General features: G+C 41.7%; 1 protein-coding gene across 1 annotated transcript; it reads left to right on the top strand.

Moving 5' to 3' along the window:
- Nucleotides 1-1,643: 1,643 nt before the first annotated feature.
- On the top strand, nt 1,644-27,210 carry LOC118777472 (mothers against decapentaplegic homolog 4-like). The gene is made up of 11 exons (XM_036528408.1): nt 1,644-2,076; nt 11,653-11,827; nt 11,947-11,976; nt 17,024-17,179; nt 18,110-18,235; nt 18,679-18,786; nt 18,867-18,917; nt 23,882-24,065; nt 24,862-25,030; nt 25,125-25,263; nt 26,534-27,210. Exons 1-11 carry the CDS (start codon nt 1,837-1,839, stop codon nt 26,743-26,745), a joined length of 1,590 nt encoding a protein of 529 aa, XP_036384301.1. The 5' UTR covers nt 1,644-1,836; the 3' UTR covers nt 26,746-27,210.
- The last annotated feature ends 470 nt before the right edge of the window (nt 27,211-27,680 follow it).

Below are 27,680 nucleotides of genomic sequence, written 5' to 3'. Positions count from 1 at the left end.
AAAATCACTAGCAATATGTGTGTGAAAAAATAACTACATAGCTAGCAAACATAACCCCCACCACTATGTTTAGCTACACGACAGTTAGTTTGCTGGTAGCTAGTTGTCTACTTGGCCATGTTACCTCAGACAGCTAGCTAGCTAAGTTATAGTAGTTTGTTTTCTGTTGGAAACAGTAGAGTTTGTACCTAGTTTACAGTTCTTGCATCCACTGAAGAAGTGTGGTATACTGGGCAGTGATAGCATTGCATATCAAAGAAGGTTACCTCAGGCAAAATTTCAGTAAACCATCTGACAGTAAATTAATTAGAGTAATTTGTGTCTTTCTTCCCTTTGTGTCACAAACAGGGTTTGCATGACTACTAAATTTTGAGTCGACATCTTTCCAGAAAAGTAGTCAACTATCCAATTAACTGCTGTTTACATTAGTTAACAAGGGGAAAAAAGAGCAGACACTATCAGTAACGCAGGCAGTCTTTACAGCTTACTGTTGTGTGTCATGGACAACTGAGGTAATTGCAGGAACTGGCCACATAGTTGTAGAGCCACATTCATGCTACTAGCGTTGTCATGAATGATACAAAACATATTGATTCCTACTCCTGCACTATTTTCGTAAGTCTCTTGGCAGTCTTGACGGTAGCGTGTTTTTCTAGCATAATATTGGTTTGCAGTACTCAGTTTCATTTCCCAAGTTTTACAAATATAAAATGTGTTATCACTTTGGTGAGGGGTTTCCGTGGTTGCTGATGTGCACAAATCTGTCTTGAGGGACAACTCGTGTTCCTATCTCAGCATCAACTGACTACTATCATACTGTCATACTGATACTTTATTGTATTCCACAGGGTATTGCTTGACAGAAAAGTGTATGAGCTTCTGAAAGCCTTCCCTATATATTACCAAAATAGGGCACACATCTTAAATGATGAAATTCAGCAGCTGTAATGAAAAATAATGAAAATTATTGAAAAGCAGCTGTAATAAAGTCATGCTCTCTCTGAGCTACATATGCTGTCAGCTTTTCCGATGGTGACCAAGGGCTTAGACTTAAAATACACATACATAGCAGTGTATGAATAGTATTTCGGAGTGCTCTGATATAGATTATGGTGCACTTCTGTGCTTTTTTAATTTTTCAGCAAGTGCTTTCAGACAGTGCTTATTCTGGGGTTTGTTGTCTCCCCCACCATTTGTTGATTCAATGATTAATCAAGTAATCAGTGAAAGCACATCTTGTAGTGATTCACATCTATTACTACTTTTAAAAGTTGACCACTGTATTAATTGACCAATTGGTGCAAGCCATAGTCACTAATATTCCCCTAGCTTCATATGCTGCCTCTCAGGTAGCTTATTAATATATATTTTGCCATTCAGTATTTTAAGTGTGCAGGCTGTCCATCTAAATGGCTGTTGTTTGGCTCTGAATTCTTTGAGAATGCTTTTATTCTGATACACCTTCAGAGTCAACAGTGTCCTCATTAATTATTTATGTTTTCCCTTTTTTTTCTACACTTGTATAGTGCTGCCCCACAGGCTGTTTTCACAGAAATTAACAGCAGGCCACAGAATTGCAACCTCCCAGCTGTCCTCTCTTGCTCTGCATTGTAACACTGATTTGTCTGGGTTACCCACCAGGTTGAAGTGCTGTTGTTAGAGGGAGATGACTCCTCATCTTATTGGAGTGCTGCCTCAGAAATCGAGGTGAAAACTTCAACAGTCTTAGAGGGGCCTCAAAAAAGAAGATATTTAGGAAAAACAAACCTTGGGAACAGACTCTACCATTCGATAAAGGCCACAGGGACATAGTGTTGCAAAGCTGCCATCCTCAATATGTCAATCACCAGCACTCCCACCAGTAATGATGCTTGCCTCAGCATCGTGCACAGCCTTATGTGTCACCGCCAGGGTGGCGAAAGTGAGAGCTTTGCCAAACGTGCTATTGAAAGCCTGGTAAAAAAACTTAAGGAGAAGAAAGACGAGCTGGACTCACTCATCACCGCCATCACCACCAATGGAGCACACCCCAGCAAATGCGTCACCATCCAGCGTACCCTGGATGGTCGCTTGCAGGTAGGGAGCTAAGCATATAGAAGAGTGAATACAGGGTGGGCATGAATAATGGACTTTTTACATTAGTTTGATATTAGTTAGGCCATAAGAAAAAATTGAGTGACTTGGGGTAATGTGCAAAAGCAGGTAGGAAACAGGGTAGGGTGTGGAAGAATCATGCAGAAACAGGTGGGTAGATATTTCGAATGGGGGAGATGTAAGACAGATGTCTTCAGTATTTTTTGTCTGCTGAATGTGTCAGTATCAGAAAGAGCTAAGTGCAAGGTATTGGAAGGAAGAAAAAGGTGTGTTGTATCTTGAAAGTTTGCAGCTTTCTTTAGGTTGATGTTTCAGTCCTTATGAAAAATATCAAAAGTGGCTGTTTTTTTACCTCACCTTATTAGATTTCCATGAAAATATTGGCCAATTGGAGAAATTCTCTATGCCAGTTGCGGACCTTAATGATGAAAATGAATGGCTGTTTCGTAGTTAAAATAGTTCAATATGTATAATGTGAACTGTCACTGATGGCAATATTGGTATACAGAAAATGCCAAAAACGACCTTAATTTCATGTAGTGTTACCATTAAATACCAGTTATTCTGAAAACAGGAAAGATTTGCAGTTTCCGTGTTTTGCATTTTTTTAAAAAAATGTAACACACCAAGGGAGGGGGGATAAGAAGGCAGACAGCAGCTCCAGTAGTGATATTAACCTTTTTGTGCATAAGGTCAATAATTGGTCAAACTTGCAACCACACATTTTCTTCAGGAAATGCACACAAATCTAGTTTCTTAATGTTGGAATGTCTTACTGTTGGAATATTATTATATAAGTATAACTTTCTATGAATGCCTGTGAATGTCTGTGTAATACAAATGCCGTTAACCTCTCTTAGTGTCTAAATAAAAAAATTCAATATCACTGCATTAGTAACTGAAAATTGAAAGTCATTTTCAAAATTTCCAAAAATGGGGATAACCACACAGGCTTCGATAGGGATTTTATAGACAGAGGGGAACTCTGTATTATCCAGTTATGTTGAGCTATAGTTTTGAAATAATGTCAGCTTTGAACATTGACATGCAGATAGTGTTGTCACTTCTGTAAGGAAAAACAAGGCGCAATTCCAATCTTCATGGAAAAGACTTCTTTATTTACAGGAACAGCAGTCGTCAGAAATACGTGAAAACGCACTCTGGGTTCAGCGGAGTCAATCTGAACACTGGTTGATACACTTTATATACCTTCTCTAAGTTCTTTGTCCTCAGAGGCTGGAAACAGAAATGTGTATTCCAGCTACATTTTTGCGTCTGGAATTCTTAACTCTGACAATTACCTCTGTTACCTGCTTTCTGCTGGTCCGCAGGGGGTCTGACCCTCAGCCCTCAACCAGAGACCTAGCCAGGTAACAGTCTATGGCAGCCTTTCTGTGTGTGAGTGTCTGTCTGTGTGTCTGTGTGAGTGTGTTGGCACCTAGGGTGTCGGCACCTCTGTGTCTGTCGGATAGTGGAGAAGACCCTGTATGGGGTGTCTCATGGCAGCATTTGTGTGTGAATGGGTTGGCACCTAGGGTGTCAGCACCTCTGTGTCTGTGGGATAGAGGGAAAGACCCTGTGTGGGGTCTCTCAGACCTTACACTTCCTCTAGTCTCAAGTTGGCATTTCCTGAACAAAGCAATAAACCATGTGCCAAAATAGAAATCTTACTAGCCGTTTACTTCATGCTTGTTTTCTGTTTTTTAGGAATAGGTATAGTAATGTATTAATTATTTGCAGTATAAATACACCATTAATATAACATGTGACTGCTGTTTAAATATTCTGTGGCTTTCCTTTCAGCCACCTTGATCCTTTTCTTGAAACTTCTTTGATGGGCTGGGTCCCAATCTGCAAGTGAGTGAGAGAAGTAGGGGTATATGAGTCTTATTTCACATTATTTCATAGAACTGGACACTTTAGGGGACAAGGAGGTTTTTATTTGGGAGTACATTTGGGAAACACTGCGCCATACATCACGATGAAGCAAAAGTGTCTCAAAACAATATATGTAACCCAACATTAAACTATGGAAACAGAAGAAGTGGCAACATCTGGAATCAATTCAAACAATATTGAAAAAAAGTTAAATACTAATTTAAAGTGGGTTTTAACACTGAAATCGTGTCTTCTCTCGTGCTGATATTTCCCGTTGTTTACAAGTACAGTTTGAAAATTAAGGGACAACATGTAGGTAAAATTTAAATCAATCTGTGGGAAAGAACGTTAAATTTGAAACACATCTTTGTCACAGTTTATGTTAATGTTATGTTTATATAAAATGCACTGGGATCACTTGGTCTAATGTTACACTGTTTTATGATTGTGAGAAACATTCATACAGTAAAATTACCATCTGCAATCATTAAAATACCAATGTAGTTTTATTTAAAATATAGTGTTCTCCGTGCTGAATGGAACTCTCGTAAAATGCTCAAAGCATGCAGCACTCTTGGATACTGAAGAGATCCTAGGATATCACACCAAGCTTACAAAGCATGTACGTTTGCTCGAAGGCAACAGCAGTGCAAGTGAAAGTTCATTTTACAGACTGGGATACCCTTGACATCTTGACTTGAAACCTTTTTCAGGGGAAGTGCTTAGGGCAAGTTAGCAAAAATGTAGATTGGGATGCAGCCATAGTCCTTCTGAGAACTGGACTGCCAAGTCATCTGACTGGTAGCATTAGGCAGCATCACTGAAATAGTAGATAAACCTTTGATATCTATTGGAGCACCAGAGCTAGCAAGGGGAATAATTATTGCATCATTATTCATAGTAACTGATATTGCCACATCAGGTAAGGTGGTATGCAGTCTAATGAATTTTACAATATTTAATGTAGATCATTACACTAAGGGATTGAAAATATTTCAGAGGAAATGTGCCCTATCAAGCTGCAACCAAAGATTGTTTTAGTAATTGAGTCAAGTATTCTGATGATTAATTGAGTACTCAGATTGTAAAAACTCTTATGGAAATTGTACTTTTAAAATACTTAAAGTAAAAAAAAAATATTTATATATATTATGTTAATCAGAAAATTTTGTAAATCCTCTCTTTAAACCAGTTTTCTGCATTCTGTTTTAGGCTATATCAAAAAACAATGTAGCTGAAACTTTACTGTCATTTAATAATTTTTTAAAAGTTTTGATAAATCAAAAAGCCAAATCATTTAAGCCTACTTATAAGCACATTTTACTGACTACTGTTTCCTCAGAAAATGTAATGACAGTGAATTGCCCTACAGAAAGGTGTTTAAAAAAAAAAGTGATGTTGGCTAAGGCAAGCCTGCTGCTAGCATTTTGGAATTTTTGTAATGATAGAATGGAATAATTGGTGAGCTAGACAAGTACTTTGTTTCATGTTTGCACAACCAGGTAGGCTACACTTAGGTAATGCACATCCCCAGTGGCTGACCTACTCTTAAAACTGGTGGTAGGCCATAAACATTTAAACATGACTGATACAAGTGAATGATGACGTTTTATTCAGTCCTGTCAGGATGACAAGGACTGCATGTTGGTGAAGCAAGGTACATAGATTAGCTGGCTACCGACATCTCCATAAATATGTTTGCTTTGTAAGAAGCAGCCTGACAATTTAATTGTTGATTAATTAAATATAAAAATGCAACTATATTCTACCACATTTAAATGGACTGCATTTATATAGTGCTTTTCTACTCATTTGAGTACTCAAAGCACTTTACAGTTATATGCCTCACATCTACCTACCAGTGGCAGAGGCTGCTATACAGGCTCACCAACTGGCCACTGGGAGCTGTTGGGGGTTCAGTGTCTTGCTCAAGGACTCTTCGACACTCTGCCAGGATGAGCCAGATTTGAACCAGGGACCGTCCAGTCCCTAGTCGACTGCTCTATCTCCTGAGCCACTGTCGCCCCGAGTTAGGCTACTATATAGGCCTACAGAATACACAAATATGAACATTCTGATTAGAAGAATTCAAAATACTTGGGATTTTAGGAATAATTTCAGCCCTAGTGCTAAGTGCATTTATTCACTCTTTTGATTTGCATACCATGCCAATTTCCATGCCTATTTGTATATAAAATTAAATTGTATTGTGTGAAAAGTTTATATGGTTTTTAAAATGCTGAAGAAACTTTATTTAAAATTCCATTAAAATGGTTCTCTTACCAATTTAGTAAGATTCCTGCCCTTGCTTTTCCTCGCTAAGTTTTGCAATACACTCTTGGTAATTTTTTTTTTGTTTTATCAAAAATGTAATGAATCAGTCAAAGAAGTAACACAATTATTAGCTTCATTCACTTAATTATTAAAATTGATGTCAGTGAAAACACTACAACTGTTTGGAATGTCTGGAATGTTTGGAATTTTCATTATCGTCTGTCCTCATTAGAGAGAAAACGTCAAAAATATCTTATGTGCGTTGGTAAGGGAATGACAAGACACTAGGCAGTTTCTTAAAATTACAGAAGCCGAACAATTTTCAAAACTGAATATAAGTATTGATACTAGTTGGCATGAGTCTTTACTTGAACATTTTTGTGTTTTTATGCATTCTAAAATGTCTTAAGACTCCTTCCAGTAGATGTTTTCTAAGACCCCTTTTCCGTATTTTTGAATAAAACTCGAAGCTTTTACATTTTCCTATTTTTAAGTTGGAAAGGAAAATAGTTGACAAAATGTACATATGCCTTAATTTCCCAAAACTGTAGACTGTAGCTTTCATTTGACTCCCAATTTGAGATGCCATGAAGCAGGATGTCTTTGTAAGAGTCTCTTCTAGCAAATAAACTGCACATAAGTCCAAGCAGATCAAGAAATAAGGAAATCCACTGATTAAAGATTCATAGCATGTAGTTTTTCCTGATCAATGAGTTCTATTATTAGTGTATTAGTATTAGTGTGTATTAGTGTATTAGTAGTGTATCTAGTATTAGTTCTGTCAGCTGGCAATTCAAGTTACATAACAATTTCCGTTTTGTTTTCCAGCCATGGTAAGAGCACCATCCCTGGCCACTTTTGTTGCATTGACACAGTTTTGGACAAGAGTTACTGTCTGATTTTGCAAAATGTGCCAATATGCTGCTCTCTTATTAATTGGTTCAGTCTTGTGTTAATCTGGAAAGTTTTTCTCTCAGTTTGATTTAAAATACTTGGGGTTCTGTTTAGAGGGTGCAAGAAAGATCCATTCAATGACCAAGGTGCAGTGATCAAACAGAACATTTTGTGGTGGTGCAAGTGGTAATTGAGTGAAAGTTTTTTCCACTTGCTTTTATTATTTGTTCTGATTTGGTGTGAGTCTTGATTTCCCAGAGTGGATTGTTGAAAACAGACCATAGGTATGTGAAAGAGATCACATGATCTCTTTGGTAGCTGTATACATGAAGTGCATTAGTATTGTCCTAGAAATCCAAAGGTGAAGGATACTGAATGCAGATGCAAACTATTGCCTACCAGAATTACAAAGAAAAATTAAGATTTGTTGAATATGTTGAGGTGACTTATGTCATTAAATATAAATCTGTTTTATGTTACTTATTTTGTTGTAATAGTTACTTATTTAGCTGTAGTAGAATCAAGATTCTTATTGAATCTTTTACTTGTAACTGTAGACAAGCTGTATCAGTAAAAATTATTTAAAATTGAGAAAACCAACATGACATGAAAGTTGAGGATTCTCCTATCAGTGGTTCAAATATTTTCCAACTCTCAGAGATTAGGCAATAACATACTCACACAAGGTATATAAGGGGATCAGTGGTGTAATGTGTTCTTTTTATATGGTGACAGTTTTATAAATCACTTGCTCTTACAATAGTTCTGTGGGGTACATGCTGGCGGTAATGAAGTGAAAAACACCTTTTCAGGATAACTAACATATTTTCATTAGAACTTTTCATGCTATTAACTGGAATAACAGTAGTTCTGACAATCAAAATTATCTTGCATGCCATCTTAGGTTCCCATTAGTCAAAAGTGACATAATGTAATGTAGTTCATTATTAAATCCCCACATTGGGCCAACATAGCATGATCGATGTCAGACTTCCAACAGGTAAGGAAATGAAGTGTCACCTAACAAGGTAGGGTGAAATGGCTGCAGAGTGGAGACCTTTTTATCATGGCTTTGTTTGCAGTGGTGTAGGAGGGCTGTCCATGTGAGTTGAGTCTGTATTATGTGTTCTGTTGCCCCTTACGGGAGTCTGCCTGATTGTAGAAACTGCAGCACCTGCGTGATTGACTGATCACAACCTGGTGTGCTTCCCCAAGGCAGTTTCAGTGTAGCCACGTTTCTGCAGCTGAGAGTATCTTCATGTCTTCTTTGGCAGCTGACTGTTGGAGTGGTTGGGAATTGGTTTAATACAGTACAACCACTCAGAGGGTGACCATCACCAATAATATCCACTAATAGTCATTTTCAGCGGACATGCTTAAGACTTTCAGTTTAACCCTTTTGTACATGACTTATTTTATAGTATGTAGCGTTACATGGTTTGTTATGTTTTCATTAGCGTTATTAAGCTTCTCATAGTTTTCACCTAGGGGTGGGCGATATGTTGAATATACTTGATGTATCGTGGCTTGTTCTACGTGGGATGTAGTAAATGAAAGTAAAAAATGAAGTAAAAAAAAAACTATATTGTGAACATCGAGTACAAATTGTCACGTAATTTTTTTAAGCCGCTGGCATGAGCTGGCAAGGTACTTAACCCACAATTGCCTCAGTAAATATCCAGCTGTATAAATGGATAACATTGTAAAGAACTGTAACCTATGTAAGTCGCTTTGGATAAAAACATCTGCTAAATGAATAAATGTAAAATGTAAATGAGACTCGCTTTGGCGTTTTGCTTCTCTCGCTCTCTCCCTGTCACAGACACAAAAAGAAAAAAAAAAACTCACATACATAACTACTCGCCCGCCCATCCAGACCACTGTCCTGGGTGAGTGTGTGTGACGTATATAGGTGAGACGTGTGGTTTTGTATCTGGAGGGAGCAAGGAAAGAACCTGGAGAGCGAAAGAAGTGAAGCGCCAACGCAGGGTTATACGTGCTGAGTTCGGAAACGGTAATAGAAGATGGAGGCGGATGAACTGGTTCCGAAAAGAAACAGCACTTTGTCTAGCAGTGGTTTGGATATCCAGGGCTCCAGACTGCGACCAAAATGGTGGCATATGCGACCATTTTTAAGAGTGTGTGAGTTAAAATTTCACGTGGTCGCATTCGTGCGAGTGCATAATGATTAGGCTGTTTTGGTGCCCCTCCAGCACGGGTACTGCATTAACCATTGTGGTTGAAAGTAGTACTTTTTCTTCTTCACTGGCTCAGTTGGTCTCTCCCTACCTGCACACGTGCACTGATGATGAAATGCGCGAAACAATCCATTTAGCTGTTAATGCGTTCCAAAGATTAAGTGGTCTATAGCTGATTATTTTAACCCTTTCGCACGTAACTTATTTTATGCTATGTAGTGCGCGTTACATTACACGGTTCATTATTTTTTCATTAGTGTTATTTAGCTTCTCATAGTTTTCACCACCGCATTTGCTATATTTTTAATGTTAAATTGCTGTTTTCTCAAAGCTAGAATTAGCTAGAATTTTTTCCAGTCTCGTTTTCTATTCGCACCGGTTTTAGCATACAGGCTAAACGGCTAATCACACCGGTGTGACCGTACGCATGAAAGGGTTAAAAAACAAAATGAGGAGAAAGAGGAGGATGCTGGTAGAGAGTGAGAGCCAACGAGAGGTCCCGACTCAGACACAACTGATGATGAGAGTGCAGGTGCAGGCAGGGAGAGACCGACTGAGCCAGTGAAGAAGAAAAAATACTACTTTCAACCACAATGGCTAATGCAGTACCCGTGGTTGCGGTACGAGCGAAACTTAATGTTCTTTACATAATTGCAAAACTAGGGTATGCAAATTAAGACAACTATCCATCAGCATGCAAGGTCATTGATTAATACCATGCTGTACCAAAAAAAGGTGCGACCAATTCATGTGCTGGTGTGAGCAACTGAAAAAGTGGCTACCAGTGGAAAAGTTAGTCTGGAGCCCTGGTATCACAAGGAAGATGTTGAACAAACAACAGTTATCTGCAAAATATGCAGCAAAATACTGTTTTGTTAAATTTAACTTGGTTGTGATTCGTGCATACGGTCACACCGGTGAGATTAGAATTGGAAAAATTCTAGCTATTGTTAGCTTTGAGGAAACAGCGATTTAACGTTACAAAGTATAGCAAATGCAGGGGTGAATATAGGGCTGGGCGACATGGCCTATAAATAATAACGCAATATTTTTAGGCTATATTGCGATACATGATATATATCTCGATATTTTGAAATCTCCTCTAAAGCACTTAATAAATGCTCAATTTAATCACACTGGTGTGACCGTATGCACAAAAGGGTTAAACCTGGGGCTGGGCGGTATATCGACCTTTTAAGGTATATCGATATATTTTCAAAGGAGATATAGGATGAGACAATACCGTTTATATCGATATAGTTTGATGTTGCGTTACATAACCCATTTCTTCTGTAAAGCTGTGCCAGTGTTTGCATCTCTCCTCTTTCACACTCTCCGCGCAACCCCGCCCCCACTCTCTCTCTCAGTCTGCGCGCAAACCGGTGTTCTGTCGATTTGTCCAACCTTATTGAAATGTCCTACCGTAGCGTAGATTGATAGTCATATCTATCGATCTTTGTTACCCTTTTGGGAAATACTACCGCAAGTAAGTTGTGTTACCTTATCAGAAAACGGGTGTAAGCTAATGCTAACGGGTGTAGAATGTTCTGATAGTCTCAATTACGTAATCAGAAAGTGCAACCAACATAAACCTACAGGTAGTGTATTTCGATAGTCTGAAATAGCTTAATAGAAAGTGCTACCAACATAAACCTTCTTTTATTTAATATTGGCTATTTATTTTATATATTTTTTCATTTATATTTTTATATAATTTGCAGCTGTATATTTTCAAACAGGGTAGGCCTGTTGTTATTTTTGTTCTGTTTACATTTTTAGTGTTATTGGCACAGCTGTGTGTTTTGTTAAGCAGGAGAGGAAAACCTGTAATTGTACTCTATTTTAATCAGTCTGTTGTTGTTGAAAACAACTGAAGGAGCATTCTCAGAGATAGGCCTATTTTTGTATAATATAGGGTATTTCTGTTATAATTTTTCATTTACATGTTTTGCAGCTGTATATTTTCAAACAAGGAGGGATCACAGTGTGTTTTAATAAAAGTGCTTGTGATCTCACATGTGGCTTTGACTTACAACTGAACATTTAGCCCACTTCCTAGAAAATACTGAGATATATATATATCGTGTATTGCCATTCAGCCTAAAAATACCAAGATATGATTTTTGGTCCATATCATCCAGCCCTAGTTAAACATACAGCTGCCAAAACATTGTCAGCCTAAATTAGGCATGTTTTAGTGTTTTGCATTCTTTGAAGGACAGTGGTGAACAGCATGTATTTATGTTATGTTAGTTTCTGGGTAAATAGTGACAAAATAATGATAGTGTTTTTCTTATCCTTCCCTTGTTCTAAGGTGGCTGGGCGAAAAGGTTTCCCCCATGTGATTTATGCACGGTTATGGAGGTGGCCTGACCTGCACAAGAATGAACTGAAACATGTGAAATACTGCCAGTTTGCCTTTGACCTGAAGTGTGACAGTGTCTGTGTGAACCCTTATCACTATGAGAGGGTGGTGTCACCAGGAATTGGTGAGTGGGAAACTTGCCTTGGTCACTCAGTGTTCATGTATTTTGATGCAGAGTTTCTGTTACAGAAGATAATTCTTTTGTCCACAAGCTGACCTTCCTGATCTCATGTTTCCTTATAGACCTGTCAGGACTGACATTAACCAGCTCTGGTAAGTATGTTATGTTATGTGAGCTCCCTTATTTCATGCCTTTTAAATAATTTTCCAGATAAATTTAACCTGGCCAACATACAAAGCATTAGTGTGAAGAAATGCAGGGAACCAGGGGAACCTAGTTTGAGAGACTCCTGGAAAATAGTGAAAATATTACCGGGGACATGCATAAAAGGCATCAGTAAATCGCAGCAGCTCCATTCTCTTGACAGTGAGGCGGACAGGGGATAACAAGGTGGCCTTGAGCAGGCTATGTGTGAGGCAGTGCAGTGACAGCCCAGTAATCTCGTTCTTTGCGGCTGTTAGATCAGCAGGAGGTAATCTGCCGCTCTAGCAGGTGCTCCAAAAACTGGTTGAGGGGACAATAGAGAAGCCTTATTAGGAAGATACATTTGAAGAGAGGATCGATTAGATGAGTGAGAAAGTAGAGAAGCCTGCATGCATAAGAAAAACTGCTGCAAAGTAAGGCTACGGCAGCATAACAAAGGGATGGGAGGCAGAGGGCCATCATAGTCATGAGGTCAGACCCAAGGCTGTCACCTCCAGATGACAGCTGGAATACAGAAGTAGCATGCCGTGACCTAGGAACAACACTGTCCACCAGTGAGACTCTGTAGACCATTTCAGTCCTCCAACCCTCATCCCTTAACCAGGGGATTTACAGAAAAGGTAAGTTTTAAGCTTAATAGAAGTGTCTTATCCAGAATTGAGCATCTACAGTGGGTCCGGGGTTAGCAGAATGGCCCCTGAATCCGATGGTCCCTGCTTCAAGACCAGCCGGTGCACATACAAATATATAGACAGTGGTGGCGAGCTGTCTAGAAAATAAGAGGGGGATTTAAATTATACTCTCACACGGACATTGACATCTACACCTCCTCTGTGCTGGATTATATTAATACCACCATTGACAGCGTCACTACCCAGAAATAGATCACCACATACCCAAATCAGAGGCCGTGGATGGACAAGGAGGTCCGGCTCCTGCTGAAGGCCCGCAATGCCGCCTTCAGATCAGGTGATGCTCAAGCCTACAGTTTATCCAGGGCCAACCTGAGGAGGGGCATCAAGAAGGCCAAGCACTGCTACAAGGTAAGGGTCAAGGAACACCTCACCAACTCCGACCCCCAACGTATGTGGCAGGGCATCCAGGCCATCAGTGACTACAAGCCCAGCAACGCCACCCCGACAACCACTGATGTCTCCTTCCTCAATGAGCTAAAGGACTTCTATGCTCGCTTCGAACCGGGGTAACCAGGAGACAGCTTCTAAGATCAGTCTCCCTGCAGACCACCAGCCCCTCACACTCTCCACCACAGAAGTCTATGCAGCACTGAGCTGGATCAAGGCACGCAAGGCTGCTGGACCTGACGACATCCCTGGACGCGTGCTCAGGACATGTGCTGGACAGCTGGCTGGGGTTTTTACGGACATTTTCAATCTGTCCCTCAACCAGACAACTGTGCCGACATGCTTCAAGACCACCTCCATTGTGCCAGTGCCTAAACAGTCCACCCCAACGTGTCTGAATGACTACCGCTCTGTAGCGCTCACGCCCATGGTTATGAAGTGCTTCGAGCGACTGGTCCTGGCAGACCTAAAGACCTGGCTCCCATCCACACTGGACCCCCACCAATTTGCCTACTGCAAGAATTGGAGCATGGAGGATGCTGTCTCCACAGCATTGCACTCTGTCTTCATGCATCTGGAGAATAACAACTCATATGCAAGAATGCTGTTTGTGGACTTAAGCTCAGCATTCAACACCATCGTCCAATCCAGGTTAACAACCAAACTTCAAGCTCTAGGCATGAATACATCTCTCTGCAACTGGATCTTGGACTTCCTGACCAATAGACCTCAGCATGTTAAGTCAGACAACACTTGCTCCTCCACCATCACACTGAACACTGGCGTACCACAGGGCTGTGTGCTGAGCCCGTTCCTCTACTCCCTCTTCACCCACGACTGCAAGCCTGTGCATGGTTCCAACTCCATCATCAAGTTTGCAGATGACACCACGGTGATCGGCCTTATCAGTGACAACGACGAGACAGCCTACAGGGAGGAGGTAAAGCACCTGGCAGCATGGTGTGCTGACAATAACCAGCTCCTTAACACAAAAAAGACAAAGGAGCTCATTGTGGACTTCAGGAGGAAGAAAGGAGGCACGCTTGACCCCATCCACATTAATGGGATGGCTGTCGAACGTGTCTCTAGCTTCAAACTCCTGGGGATCCACATTTCAGAGGACCTGTCTTGGACACAGCAGTATCACAGTCTGGTACACAGGATCTCCGCTTCCGGCCATTGAGGACGTACATAGGATACGCTGTCTACGTCGAGCCCGAAGCATCATCAAGGACTCCTCCCACTCAGCTCATAAACGGTTTGTCCTCCTGTCTTCTGGGAGGCGCTTCAGGAGCCTCCAGTCCAAGACCAGCAGGTTCAGGAACAGCTTTTTCCCCACAGCTATCGCCTTACTGAATTCTGCTCCCCACTGACTTCCCTACACTACTATGCACATCTCATTGCCCCTCACATCCTTATCCCCCTGGCCGGGACTGATTGTAATACATTTACCACCTGCACTACTAGAAGGTTGTCTGCACTTACAGTAATACTATAACTTGACACAGTTGCTTACTGTAGTTTATACTGCACTATTCTTTGACCCATTCAGAGCTACTGCACATACCATCAGTCTGTTATTTGTAATCTGTAATCCAGAGCCATTTAATATATTATACAACTGTAAATATCATAGCATATATTATATATACTGTATATGTCACTGTGTATATCTATCTGTAAATTTGTCCATAACTACTGACCTCATAATGTACATGTGACATTGTATATATCCATCTGTACAAAAAATGTCCATGGCAGTCATCTTATACTGTACATACATATAACTGTAATATATCCTTTGCACTTGCTGCTTACTGCACTTCTGGTTAGATGCTAACTACATTTCGTTGCATTGTACTTGTTACATGCGTAATGACAATAAAGGTGAATCTAATCTAATCTAATTTAACAGGTTGCAAGTGAAGGGCAGCTGAAGATTCATGTGCTCAAATCTCTTCATTCTGTTTAGAATGCATGCAGCTGCATTTTGGACCAATTGCAGATCCTTCACTAAGGTGTTTGCACTTCTAGATAGCAAACATTACAGTAGTCTGAGTTAGCAAAGGTAGTTCTTGTTTTTGGTTACTTCTGTGTCATGTAGGGACAGAATTTTCCTTTCCTTGATTTTAGTGATGTTCCAAAGGTGATTAAAAAAGCAACCCTGGAGATGCTTTTTATATGCATTCCATGTGTGGTCTGGATCAATGGTTACACCCAGGGCTTTGATGGCAGTGAGATGCTATCAAGGTTTAAGATGTCATAGGATAATTTCTTTGGAACTCAACTTCCAACATCTCAGTTTTGTCCAAGTTTAGGAGGAGGAATTTGGAGGAATTTGGAGGAATTTGACTTTATTTTTATGTCTTTAAGAAAGGCTTCCGTCTTACAGACTTGCACAACTTTATCGGGTTTGACTGACATATACAATTGGGTGTCATCCATGTAATCATGGAAGTTAATGCCATGTTTATGGATAACAATGCCAGGTGGTAACATATAAAAAAAGAAAAGTAGAGGTCCAAGCACTGATCATTGATGTATACCATATCTTACCCTTGAGCGTTTGGTGGAGTCATTGTTAATGGGGACAAAATAATTTCAGTCTGATAAGTAGCCTCTGAACCATGTTAGAGCTAGTCCGCTGTGATCAACAAGGTTTTCAAGTGTATAAAGATAGGATGATCAATAGTGTCAAAAGCTGCATTGAAATCTAATAGCACAAGTACAGAAATACAGCCACTGTTGACGGGCAGCTCATTAAGCACTTCGACTAGGGCTGTGATGCAGTCTGATATCTGACTGAAAAACATCTAAAATTTCGCTGGAGTGTAGGAATGAATGAACTTGTTAACGAAGGGGGAGGTTTGAAATGGGCCTGTGGTCAAATAATTTGTTGGGGTCAAGCTTTGGCTTCTTGAGGAGAGCTTTAGTGACTTCTATCATGTCCAATACATACAGGACATGATAAAAATCCTTCAAGCCTGCAAGAGTGCTGTGCTCTGTTACCTTGGGTTGCCTCCATGTCCCGAAATACAAGGGCAGCATCTCTCAAACTCGCCTCTTTCCAGCACTGGCTCCACACTGGTGGAATGAGCTTCCTATCGAGATTCAGATAACAGACTCGCATACATGTCAACCCCTTCGGATGCCCACCTCTGACACCCTCTGGAAACATCCATAAAATTCATAGAAAATCCTTGAGATCTATAAATTGCAACAAAATGAATTAGATATTAACAAATAGACAATGTTGCCATGTAAACTTGTAAGTAGCTCTACAACACTAAATAACTGACTTCACTCAGCTATTGTTTGAAGTTGTCTACTACACTAGGATCATGTCACAATTCTGTGCGCCTACAATTTAAAATAAAATTGTAAAGGTAACTTGTCCGAAGTAATGTTACCTAGCGTTAGCTGCTAGGTAGCAGTTTAGCCACATATCAACGGATCCCCCGTAATAGTAATAGCGAAGAGTGCTGTCAGCTGTAATATTAATAAGAAGCGAAATCCCAATGTGCAAGTTTTATGTTTTATCTAAGGCTAGAGAGAGTCAGTAAGTTAATTTACTTCTAAACTAGCCAAGATGGTCAATGACTGTTAAAGTGCTGGCTGACACATGCATTCGGTCAGCTATCTTTATGGGGGGAAACCCGTGTTAAAATAAATTTCTAAAGTTACTCATGTGATCATGTTGGTGGGAATATATTTTGTAGTATGCTGCAATGCAAAAAAAATTATACCAACATTACAGAGACATGGTAAAGTTATTTAATCACATCGAGAAAGTCGTGAATATTGCATGTAAGTCCACTGGAGCCAAAGCCACTTTCTGCCACCAGTCAACACGGAAGTATTGGTCTATTGTGAGTTGTGATAAATTGCTTTCTGATATTCATGCCTTCCCCAGCTCCCTCAGGTCTTATGGTCAAAGATGAATATGACTTGGATGGCCAGCACCCCCCTTCCAGGACAGAGACTTTCAGCTCCCCTGCTTTGCTCCCCCCCTCAGAAGCCAGTGCATCTGCCTCCTCGGCCTTCTCCAGCATTGCAGTTGGATCTACCTGTAAGACGCCACTGTCTCATCTCTTTTACTCCTCTTCATGCATGTTCTCCCTCTCTAGAATTCTCTCACTTTTTATCATTTTTACCTTACATCTTTGTGGCATTCTGCATATCTTAGTCATTCAGGAATTTTGAACACATCATACTTCTGCAGACATACTCACATAAAGCTCAGTTCCTTGGATACATTAATCTTTCTTCAGTTTCCTCTCTGTTCTACCCAGGAGGGAGATGTTGAACCACTTTGTGGAGTATGAAGCTTAGTGTTTCTGCACAGTGCCCGTTCATTGCAGTTGTTTGTGTGTGCCTGTATTTTATGACTAGGTCTTCCCTGGCTCAAAATAAAATGATGAAAATGGCTGTAAAAGGAATAGCTAGCTGAACCTGACTGTGTGTTGTGTATGTATGGGAAAATCCAAACCAACAAACCAAAAAAATGGCACAAGGCAGACATTCCAGTCTGAGGTAGCAAAAGGTGAACTCACCAGTTCTAGGGATCTCCTCACAGGCCGGCTCTGTCCTCTGGGCTTATTTTCATTTAAAAACAGTCGCAGTTGTACAGTCAGTATATACAAAGGACCTACAGTCATGTTGGGCCCCAAACAAACCATTCTATACCGGCATCCTGGCTAAAACCAACAGTGTTTACCAAACGACTTAAAATTGTGAAAGCCCCTGACAAATCCTGTATGCTGGTCTCACCATCCAGACTGCATTCAACTAGTCATCTCTGTTTAGTTCTTACTTTCTGCCATATGTTTCTCTCTCCTCCCTCTTCTGGTTAACAACTCACCTGTATGGGCTTACCTGGAAGGGAGGCTGCCTCTAGCTGCATGGTTACGTTGTTGCATGTATCAAATACAACCCAAAAGAATAGCTGTGAACATGCATAAGGAGAATGTGTGGCCCTAACCATAACATCCCTCCTTAGCCCAGTCCACCAATTTGCGATCAGGGAGCCACAGTGGGGAAGGCCTGTTGCAGATAGCCTCAGAAACAGGACAGAGCTCACAACAGAATGACTTCACCTCTGCTCAGCCTGCAACCTACCACCACAGTAAGACCTACCCTCTCTGTATATGTCCTTCCTATAAATGGAGGCCACCCCCTTTCCACAGGTCCCACCTAAAATGTAATAGAAACCCCACCCTCTACAGTCTCCACTCACACCTATGATGAGTAAAGCTGTAAACATCTTTAAAGCCTGTAGAATTTTCAGCTCAGCTTTGATTAGTGCCTAATTTCTGCTACATACATGATGTTTTTTGTTTTGCAGAAACTTGAATTAACTTAAGGATCACACGTGTAGTAATCATAACAGCTAGGAGGTGAATAATTCAGTGCAGCATATTAATTTTTCAGTTTTTACTAACCTCACAAAAATAACTTGTCAGCATTGTTTGTTTTTCATAGTTACAAAAATGACCACAGTTAAGAAAAATGACTGACTTAGGTCTTGTGGAAGGTGTGTGTGATTCTTTTGTACAACTCCTACAACAGGTGCAACCTCCACCTGGACGAGAGACAGCAGTTTGACATCCAGTGTCCCTCACCATCAAAATGGACATTTACAGCACCACCCACCAATACCCCATACAGGCCACTACTGTAAGTTTAGCGCACACACGCACAACTTGAGTATGGTGGGTGTGAATTACATACGTATGTGACACCTTTTTCTCTTCCAGGTCCAGTACACAATGAGATCGCATTCCAGCCCCCCATATCTAACCATCCAGGTGAGCTGCAACCACAAATCCAACACTGTATTTTCAAGACCTGAAATTGCTATAATAATTGGTCATTTAATGCAAATCATTACAACAGCATAATGCCCAGACCTTGGTTTTCGCGGTATGAATTGTTGATGGGGACACACATGTTCTGTTTTATGGAGAAATACTGTTTAATTATTCTGCCACTGCTAAATAATAGGTCCTGGGAGTAATTTATCCTAGAGCTTTATGTTCAATTCAAATCTCTCACCCATCATTGTGTTTCTGTTCAGATTTACATTTACATTTATTTACATTTATTTATTTAGCAGATGCTTTTATCCAAAGCGACATACAAAAGTGCATACAGTAAGTATAGCGACAGTACGGGGACAGGATGTGTACATTTCCACAATGAGACAGTAGTTCTCAGCTGAGAGCAAGGTCTGTTTGAGGACACAGTACTATCCAATTTGTACGACTACAGCAACTTCAACATCAACAACTTCAAACAGCACAATGAGTGCCAGAGTAAAGGTGGTGACAACGGTGACAAGAAAACAATACACAAAAGCACACAGCAATTTACAACAGCACTGATCTGGGGGGGCAGCGATTGTGTGATGGGTCAGTCCAGGTAGAGTCTGAAGAGATGCGTCTTCAGACCACGTCTGAAGGAATGGGGTGATGGAGCTGTTCGTAGCAGGGAGTTCGTTCCACCACTGGGGAGCGATGTAGGTGAAATGCCGTTGCCTAGCAGAGCGAGAACCTCCTGCTTTGTCCGTGCAAGGAGCAAGACGTCCAGTTGCTGCTGAGCGCAGGGGCCGGGCAGGTATGTAGGGCTGGATGAGGTCTTGGGGGTAGGTAGGGGCTGTCCTGTTGATTGCAGAGTAGGCGAGGGTCAGGGTCTTGAATCTGATCCTGGTAGTGACAGGAAGCCAGTGGAGGGATTTAGCAGGGGAGTAACGTGGGAGAATTTGGGGAGGTTGAAGATTAGTCGGGCAGCTGCGTTCTGGATGAGATGCAGAGGCTGGGTGGTGCAGGCTGGGAGGCCTGCGAGGAGAGTGTTGCAGTAGTCCAGGAGAGGGAGCACTGTTGCCTGGAGAAGGAGCTGTGTGGCGTATGTTGTCAGGAACAGACGAATCCTCCTGATGTTGTGGAGGAGGAATCGGCAGCCCCGTGACATGTGAGCAATGAGCTCCTTGAAGTGTCTGGTGGTTGACTGTGTCGAAAGCAGCAGAGAGATCGAGGAGGATGAGGATAGATGACAGGTCGGAGGCTCTAGCAGTGTGGAGAGCCTCTGTCACTGCCAGGAGTGCGGTTTCCATTGAGTGGCCAGCTCTGAAACCTGACTGATGGGGGTCCAGGAGGTTGTTCCTGAGAAAAAAGGGGACAGTTGGTTAAGTACAGCACGTTCCAGGGTTTTGGATAGAAATAAGAGGAGAGACACCAGTCGGTAGTTCGTAACATCTGATAGGTCAGTGGATCGTTTCTTTAGGAGTGGTGTGACCAGGGCTTTCTTGAGGCCTGTGGGGACAATACCAGAGATTAGTGAGGTGTTGATGAATGAGGAAAGAAATGGGGTGATCTCACCGGATACAGATTGGAGCAGAGTAGAGGGGATGGGGTCCAGAAGGCAGGTTGTGGTATGGTGGTCTGTGATGAGTTGAAGCACTTCCAAGTCTTTGAGTGGCATGAAAGAGGACAGGTGGTTGATGCAGTTGGTCGTGGTGGTCAAACGTGTTGTTGAGGGAGAGAAGGAGTCCCAGATGCTGGTCACCTTTTCCTCAAAGTAAACCCTGAAATCATTGGCAGAGAGGAGAGAGGGGGAGGGAGGAGGCGGAGGGGAGAGGAGGGTGGAGAAGGCGGAGAAAAGTTTTTGTGGGTTAGTTATGTTAGCATTAATTTTGGATTGGAAGAATGAGGACTTAGCTGATGTTGTTGCAGTTGTAAATGCTGTTAGCAGAGAGCCAGGTCCACAGAGGATCTGGATTTCCTCCTCTTCCTCTCAGCAGCTCGCAACGCAGTCCTGTCAGAGCGGAGGGAGTCTGTCAGCCATGGACAGGAGGGTGATGGTCGTGATGGCCTGGAGACAGTAGGGCAGAGAGCATCTAAAGATTGAGAGAGACATGTGTTAAGGACTGATGTAGCAAACTCAGCAGGCATGATGGAGAAGGAGGGAAGGTGGGGAGGGTAGAGAGAACAGTGGAGTTGAATGCAGAGTGGGAGAGTGTGTGGAGGTTTCTTCTGAAAGTGAAGGTGGGGGGATCAGTTGGGGGGTTGAGGGTGGAGGGGAGAGTGAGGGAGAATGTAACGAAGTAGTGGTCCAATACGTGGAGGGGAGTCACCGTGAGGTGGGTTGTGGCGCAGCTCCTGGTGAACACGAGGTCAAGCTGGTTGCTGGCCTTATGGGTCGCAGGTGATGGTGAGAGGTTGAGGGCGAAGGACTGGAGGAGGGAGATTACGCTGGCCATCGGGGAGGTCCCAGATGGAATATTAAAGTCTCCCAGTAGTGTCAGTGGGGTGTCATCAGGGAGGGAGCTCAGAAGAGTGTCGAGCTCGTCCGTGAAGAAGCCGAGGGGACCTGGAGGGCGGTGAAGAACAACAATGGTGAGGTTTAGAGGGTGAGATACAGATATGGCATGGAATTCAATTGAGTTAATAGAGAGAGTATGGAGGGGCAGAGGGGAGCATCTCCAGGATGGGGAGATAAGCAGCCCCGTGCCACCTCCTCTGCCTGAGGCCCATGGAGTGTGAGTGAAGGAGTATGAGGAGGACAGGGCAGCAGGGGTGGCGGTGTTGGCCGGGGAAATCCAGGTCTCAGTGAGTGCCAGGAATTGGAGTGACATGGTCTCAGCGTAGGCTGTGATGAATTCAGCCTTTTGAACCGATGACTGGCAGTTCCATAGTCCACCCACCACTGAGAGCACCTCAGAGGAGGACAGAAGGGGATAGCCCAGGTTAACCAGGTTGCGTTTACGGGAGTTGTATCTCCTGGAACGAGAGGAAGAGTGGATGAGGATAGGAAGGCGGCGCATGGTGTGATGAGTGAAGGGTCTGGTGATAGAGTAAGGAGAGGATTCAGAAAAACGCTGGTGAAATTGCAGAGGAAATGACGACGTACCGGCAGCCTCTGTGTTAACTAAATACCTGTGATGCTAATTAGCTTGATCAAACAAAGTACAAATAGCTGGTTACAGCTGACCACAGGTGATACTAATCGATGATTAACACCACAATAGAACGAAACTGGTCACTGCAAACACGAAGTTAATTACAACCACAGCCGACCATCAACTATCAACAATTATGAAAGCAATACGCTTAACCGTGTCCTACGCGAAGATGCCGCAATGCCAACAAGATGCACACAGATGGTACTTCACTAACAAAACCCTAGTAAATTTTGTCCATGAAGTGATTTTGGTAAAACTAACCTCTTACTCCTGCATATTTCTCTCTCCATTTTCATAATTCACTACTTCATAATTCTTCTCTACATCAAAACATCAAACTATGGTCATAGTTACCATAACGGATGAAACTTCATTTTTTTGTGAATTTGAGCCCACTATCTATTGTACTATAACAGAATAATTTGGATTTTTAAATCTCAATGAGTCATTTTGTTGTTTACATCATCATATTGCATTGTGTTCTTGGTATTTGTATTTTTAATCTGTCTTTTTGCCTTATGTTTGATACTATATGTTTCTCAAGCATGCATAATAAAAAAAATCATAGAATCAGCCATTCAGGCACCATGAAGACATTATACAAACTTCCATTGAAGGTGACAACATATATGGTACAAAAAACAGGTTATTGGTAGAAATTGTGCATAACAGAATTAGTTTGATTCTGGAGTCTTTATACTGGGCAAGAATATCTCCTGCTTCATTCAGTTCCCAGCACCAGTAAGGAGACATGCTGATCCAGGCTTTGCTTGCTTATGAACAACAGTCTAGACCTAACACTGTGCCATCAATAAATAATAATTTTGTTGTGTTAATCAAGATATGTAGTCCTCTGTGTTCATTAACAGAAGATATAACCAGTGAATTGGTGTCACAGCACAATGATGAATACATTTAATGAGGAATTAGCAAACAACTGCAGAAGCAGGTACTTGTATTTAGTCATGCACACTTGATTTTTTGAAAGGAAACTGCGTTAGTTGACACCAATCACATTCAATGTGAACAGACATGTTGCATTAATAAAGGGTTGTGCAGACAATTTCCTGTTTTACTGGATTATAGCCATTTGATCTGAATTACTTATGGGCATCGGAATGCAGAAGAACTGTAGTTTAGACTGACATGATCACAGAAATGCATGAAGTAGGAATCAGTTTTTTCCTCTATATATGTGTTGCCATCAGAGGTCTGTCTAAACCTGCACTCTCCAATACCTGTCCCTCAACAAGAGAGTAATATATGAAGGTAGAATTGTGCCTTAAATACGAAGAAGCGCAGAGTAAGATTTGCGGGTGTAAATGGCGAACTGTAAAAGCGAAACACTAATCGCAATTGTAATTCATAACTTGCGAAATCGCATTTTGGAGTTTGCAATTGTAACTTGTGATCTGCAAAACTGCAAAAAACAAATTGTAATCATAACTTCATACTCGCAAAACTGTACCACAGGACTTGCGTTTTGTAACTAACGGTCTGAGCGCTCAGGAGCATAATCTTATCACGTGATTTTTGGCCGCTTTCTCTTGCCGGTCTGAGTGCCAAAAATGAAAGAAGCGCAACTCATGATTTGCAACTTAGAACTTGCTCTCAAGAAACCTTAAGCTGTGGCTGTTCTAACACAAGCATCCAGTAGGTGGCAGTGTATGCAATTGATTGGCCATATGTAAGCGTCATATACCCACAGCATTTAAATGCAAATCATCACATAAAAGTGCAGTGTCTTATTCATGCAAAGCTGTGTTTGAGAGGAGATATAACATTGTGATGGTCCTCTTCCTTTCTGCCTAGCACCTGAATACTGGTGCTCCATTGCCTACTTTGAGATGGATGTGCAGGTGGGTGAGACCTTCAAGGTACCCTCCACTTGCCCCATTGTGACTGTAGATGGGTACGTCGATCCATCTGGTGGTGATCGCTTTTGCCTGGGCCAGCTGAGCAATGTGCATCGGACCGAGGCCATCGAGAGAGCCAGGTAGTGAGCTACATTTTTCTTCCATTACATGCCATGTCTTATTAAAGTATCTTAAGATACAGACACATTTCTTACTAAAATATTAAAATATTCCAACATACACTATATGGACAAAAGTATTTGGCCACACCTGTTTTTCAGGGTTTGGGCTAGGCTCCTTATCTCCAGTGAAGGGCAATCTTATTACTTCAGCATACCAAGACATTTTGGACAATGCTATGCTTCCAACTTTGTGGCAACAGTTTGGGGAAGGCCCTTTTCTATTCCAACATGACTGTGTCCTGGTGCAGAAAGCAAGGACTATAAAGACATGGTTTGATGAGTTCGGTGTGGAAGAACTTGACTGGCCCGCACAGAGCCCTGACCTCAACCCCATTGAGCACCTTTGGGATGAACTGGAATGGAGATCCAGGAATCCTGGAATGCGAGCCAGGCCTTCTCTTCCAACATCAGTGCCTGACCTCATAAATGCTCTACAGAATGAATGGATACAAATTCCCAGAGAAACACTCCAAAGTCTTGTGGAAAGCCTTCCAAGAAGAGTGGAAGCTGTTATAGCTGCAAAAGGGGGACCAAATCCATATTAAAGTATATGTATTTGAATACAATGTCATTACAATGTAATGGTCAGGCGTCCGAATACTTTTGTCCATATAGTGTATATTAATGTGTCATATTAAACTATCTTAATATGCTTTAACATGAAGCTTATTAAATTGTCCTAACATCCTTAACATCTCTTTGCATCATATCAAGGCCAAATTCCACTGACCCTTTTTTCCCCCTGTACCCTCAGGCTGCACATTGGCAAAGGTGTACAGCTGGAGTGTAAAGGGGAAGGTGATGTGTGGGTACGTTGTCTTAGCGACCATGCCGTCTTTGTTCAGAGCTACTACTTGGACCGGGAGGCCGGCCGTGCCCCTGGTGATGCTGTGCACAAGATCTACCCCAGTGCGTACATCAAGGTGGGATTCCAGCCTTTACCTGAAATTTGAGGCCCAAATGTTCTCATTGGCAGTTAGAAGTTAAATGATTTCTCTGCTGCTCTGTCATCCTCAGGTATTTGACCTGCGCCAGTGCCACAGACAAATGCAGCAGCAGGCTGCAACTGCACAGGCAGCTGCCGCAGCTCAAGCAGCTGCAGTTGCTGGGAATATTCCAGGACCTGGCTCTGTTGGTGGCATTGCCCCTGCAATCAGTAAGTGTCTCACTGTCATCTTGTTCCCAGTTTTACTTTAATTCTTTTCATGTCATGTCATCCTGCCATTAGAGTCAAAGCTACACTATATGGACAAAAGTATTTGGCCACACCTGTTTTGCAGGGTTTGGAATAGGTCCCTTATCTCCAGGGAAGGGCAATCTTAATGCTTCAGCATACCAAGACATTTTAGACAATGCTATGCTTCCAACTTTGTGGCAACAGTTTGGGGAAGGCCCTTTTCTATTCCAACATGACTGTGCCCCAGTGCAGAAAGCAAGGACTATAAAGACATGGTTTGATGAGTTCGGTGTGGAAGAATTTGACTGGCCCGCACAGAGCCCTGACCTCAACCCCATTGAGCACCTTTGGGATGAACTGGAACGGAGATTGCGAGCCAGGCCTTCTCGTCCAACATCAGTGCCTGACCTCATAAATGCTCTACAAAATGAATGGGCACAGATTCCCAGAGAAACACTCCAAAATCTTGTGGAAAGCCTTCCAAGAAGAGTGGAAGCTGTTATAGCTGCAAAAGGGGGACCAACTCCATATTAAAGTATATGTATTTGAATACAATGTCATTACAGTCCCAGTTGGTGTAATGGTCAGGCGTCCGAATACTTTAGTCCATATAGTGTATATAGCACTGCATTATCTGTTGTATAGGTTAAATAAATACTATTGTATTTTTCCTATTTTAACAACACATTGCCAGTCTAGTCTGTGTGCTTGTTAATATTTTAAGTTCAAGTGCTAATATTTCTTTGACTTTCAATTGGCTACGATGAGCACATTTTGCCATTTGAGAAATATGATTAATTTCATGCTTTCTTGCCAAGAGAGAGCAATGGTCAGGATCATTGCATAGGTTTCTGGAGTACTTGTGATTACATTATGGGCAGGAAAATTAAATTGGGGAATAGTAGGGTTGGGAAGAAATAACAAAATGGTTAAAATTTGAGCATCAGTTGCATGGCTGAATGAAGTATGAGGTTACATGAGCTTAGATGATGCTAAAGTGTATTTAAGGACTGAGACTTGTGGGTCATTAAGGTTATTTCTTTTTTAAACACCATTAAGTTTCTGATTCTCAGTACAGGAGTGTGCCCTCTCAAGTTGTAAATTGGCTGAGTGGCACACTTGCGATCTCAATAGCAGTGCTGAATGTAATAATAATTGCAATAATGGGTTACAGACAGCCATTATGAGTCTGAAAATGTTACTGCTGTCATCATGAATGAATGTGAAGATACCTGGTTCTGTCCACCAGGTCTATCAGCAGCAGCTGGTATTGGTGTGGATGACCTCCGTAGACTCTGCATCCTGCGAATGAGCTTTGTGAAGGGCTGGGGTCCGGACTATCCCAGGCAGAGCATTAAAGAGACACCCTGCTGGATTGAGATTCACCTGCACCGAGCACTTCAGCTTCTGGATGAGGTTCTGCATACTATGCCAATAGCAGATCCCCAATCCCTAGACTGAGCCAGAGGGGGCACTGCAGACTTCTCTTGCTCCACACAGTTCTTCACTATGATGCTTCTGAGGAACAGGAAGGAAGTTGTACCACAACAGGGAGTTGTATGTTTTGTCCCTACTGTTGTGGTACAGAGGACACATTTTTTTTTTATTTGATTTTGCCTTGACCCCACCCATCCATTACAAACCAGGCCAACACCCCCCATCTGAAGCCCCCAGAACAGTGGCAGGGATACCTGCAGGTCTCATGAGATTGAATTTAATATTTGATTTAAGCTTTTTGGTGCGTTTTGCCCTTTGTGTGTGACTGAATCACAAAGCTACAGTCTACACTATTCAGGTGGTGCTCATATTAATGAAGTGAGACATCAAGGTGTAAGCCTGCACTGTTGGTTTGTTCAGCACAGAGGTTAGCAGAAAGGTAGTTAAGTTGACTGGGGCTAGCATTGAAGATCCAACTACAAGATTTAAGGTGGCATCTTTATTATAGATCTTAGCAGTTTCCTTTTCCAAGTTTTCCAAGTGCTTAGAAATGCATTTTATCTTGAGTATGTAGTGTGCTTTCTGTAGATACAATAGAAACTAAACCTGTTTTGTAAATACTCGCTGTAAGTCTTTATTTTTGTTTTTCTATTTGATGTTTTTGAATCTAATTGAAAAGGGTAGGTCTGGCAATAGATCTTACATCAATAAGCACAGCAGCCAGGTCAGTATTTAACAGAGAGGACAGTTCTCACTTTTTAAAAACTGAAAAAAAAAACTGTGTCTTCACAGCAGACTTTTTGCTGTCCCAATAGTTCTTTTAGTTGTAACCCCTGCTAAGGGCTCACTGTAGCTTGATCAGTAATAGTGGTACTCTGCATGAATTCTACGTGACCCTAGGACCTATTTATCTGGAAGTAATGATATGGAACTGTCATTTCCTGTTGTCTAATTACGTG

The sequence above is a fragment of the Megalops cyprinoides genome, chromosome 5, assembly GCF_013368585.1.
Source record: "Megalops cyprinoides isolate fMegCyp1 chromosome 5, fMegCyp1.pri, whole genome shotgun sequence".
Taxonomy (NCBI): domain Eukaryota; kingdom Metazoa; phylum Chordata; class Actinopteri; order Elopiformes; family Megalopidae; genus Megalops; species Megalops cyprinoides.
This window is presented reverse-complemented; position numbering and strand designations above follow the sequence as displayed.

Excerpts from the sequence above, each read along its gene's own strand:
- LOC118777472 (XM_036528408.1), top strand. The coding sequence starts at position 1,837 with ATGTCAATCACCAGCACTCCCACCAGTAATGATGCTTGCCTCAGCATC. Across the intron at positions 17,180-18,109 it reads CATTGCAGTTGGATCTACCT|CCCAGTCCACCAATTTGCGA; the intron begins GTAAGACGCCAC and ends ATCCCTCCTTAG. Across the intron at positions 25,264-26,533 it reads TGGCATTGCCCCTGCAATCA|GTCTATCAGCAGCAGCTGGT; the intron begins GTAAGTGTCTCA and ends TCTGTCCACCAG.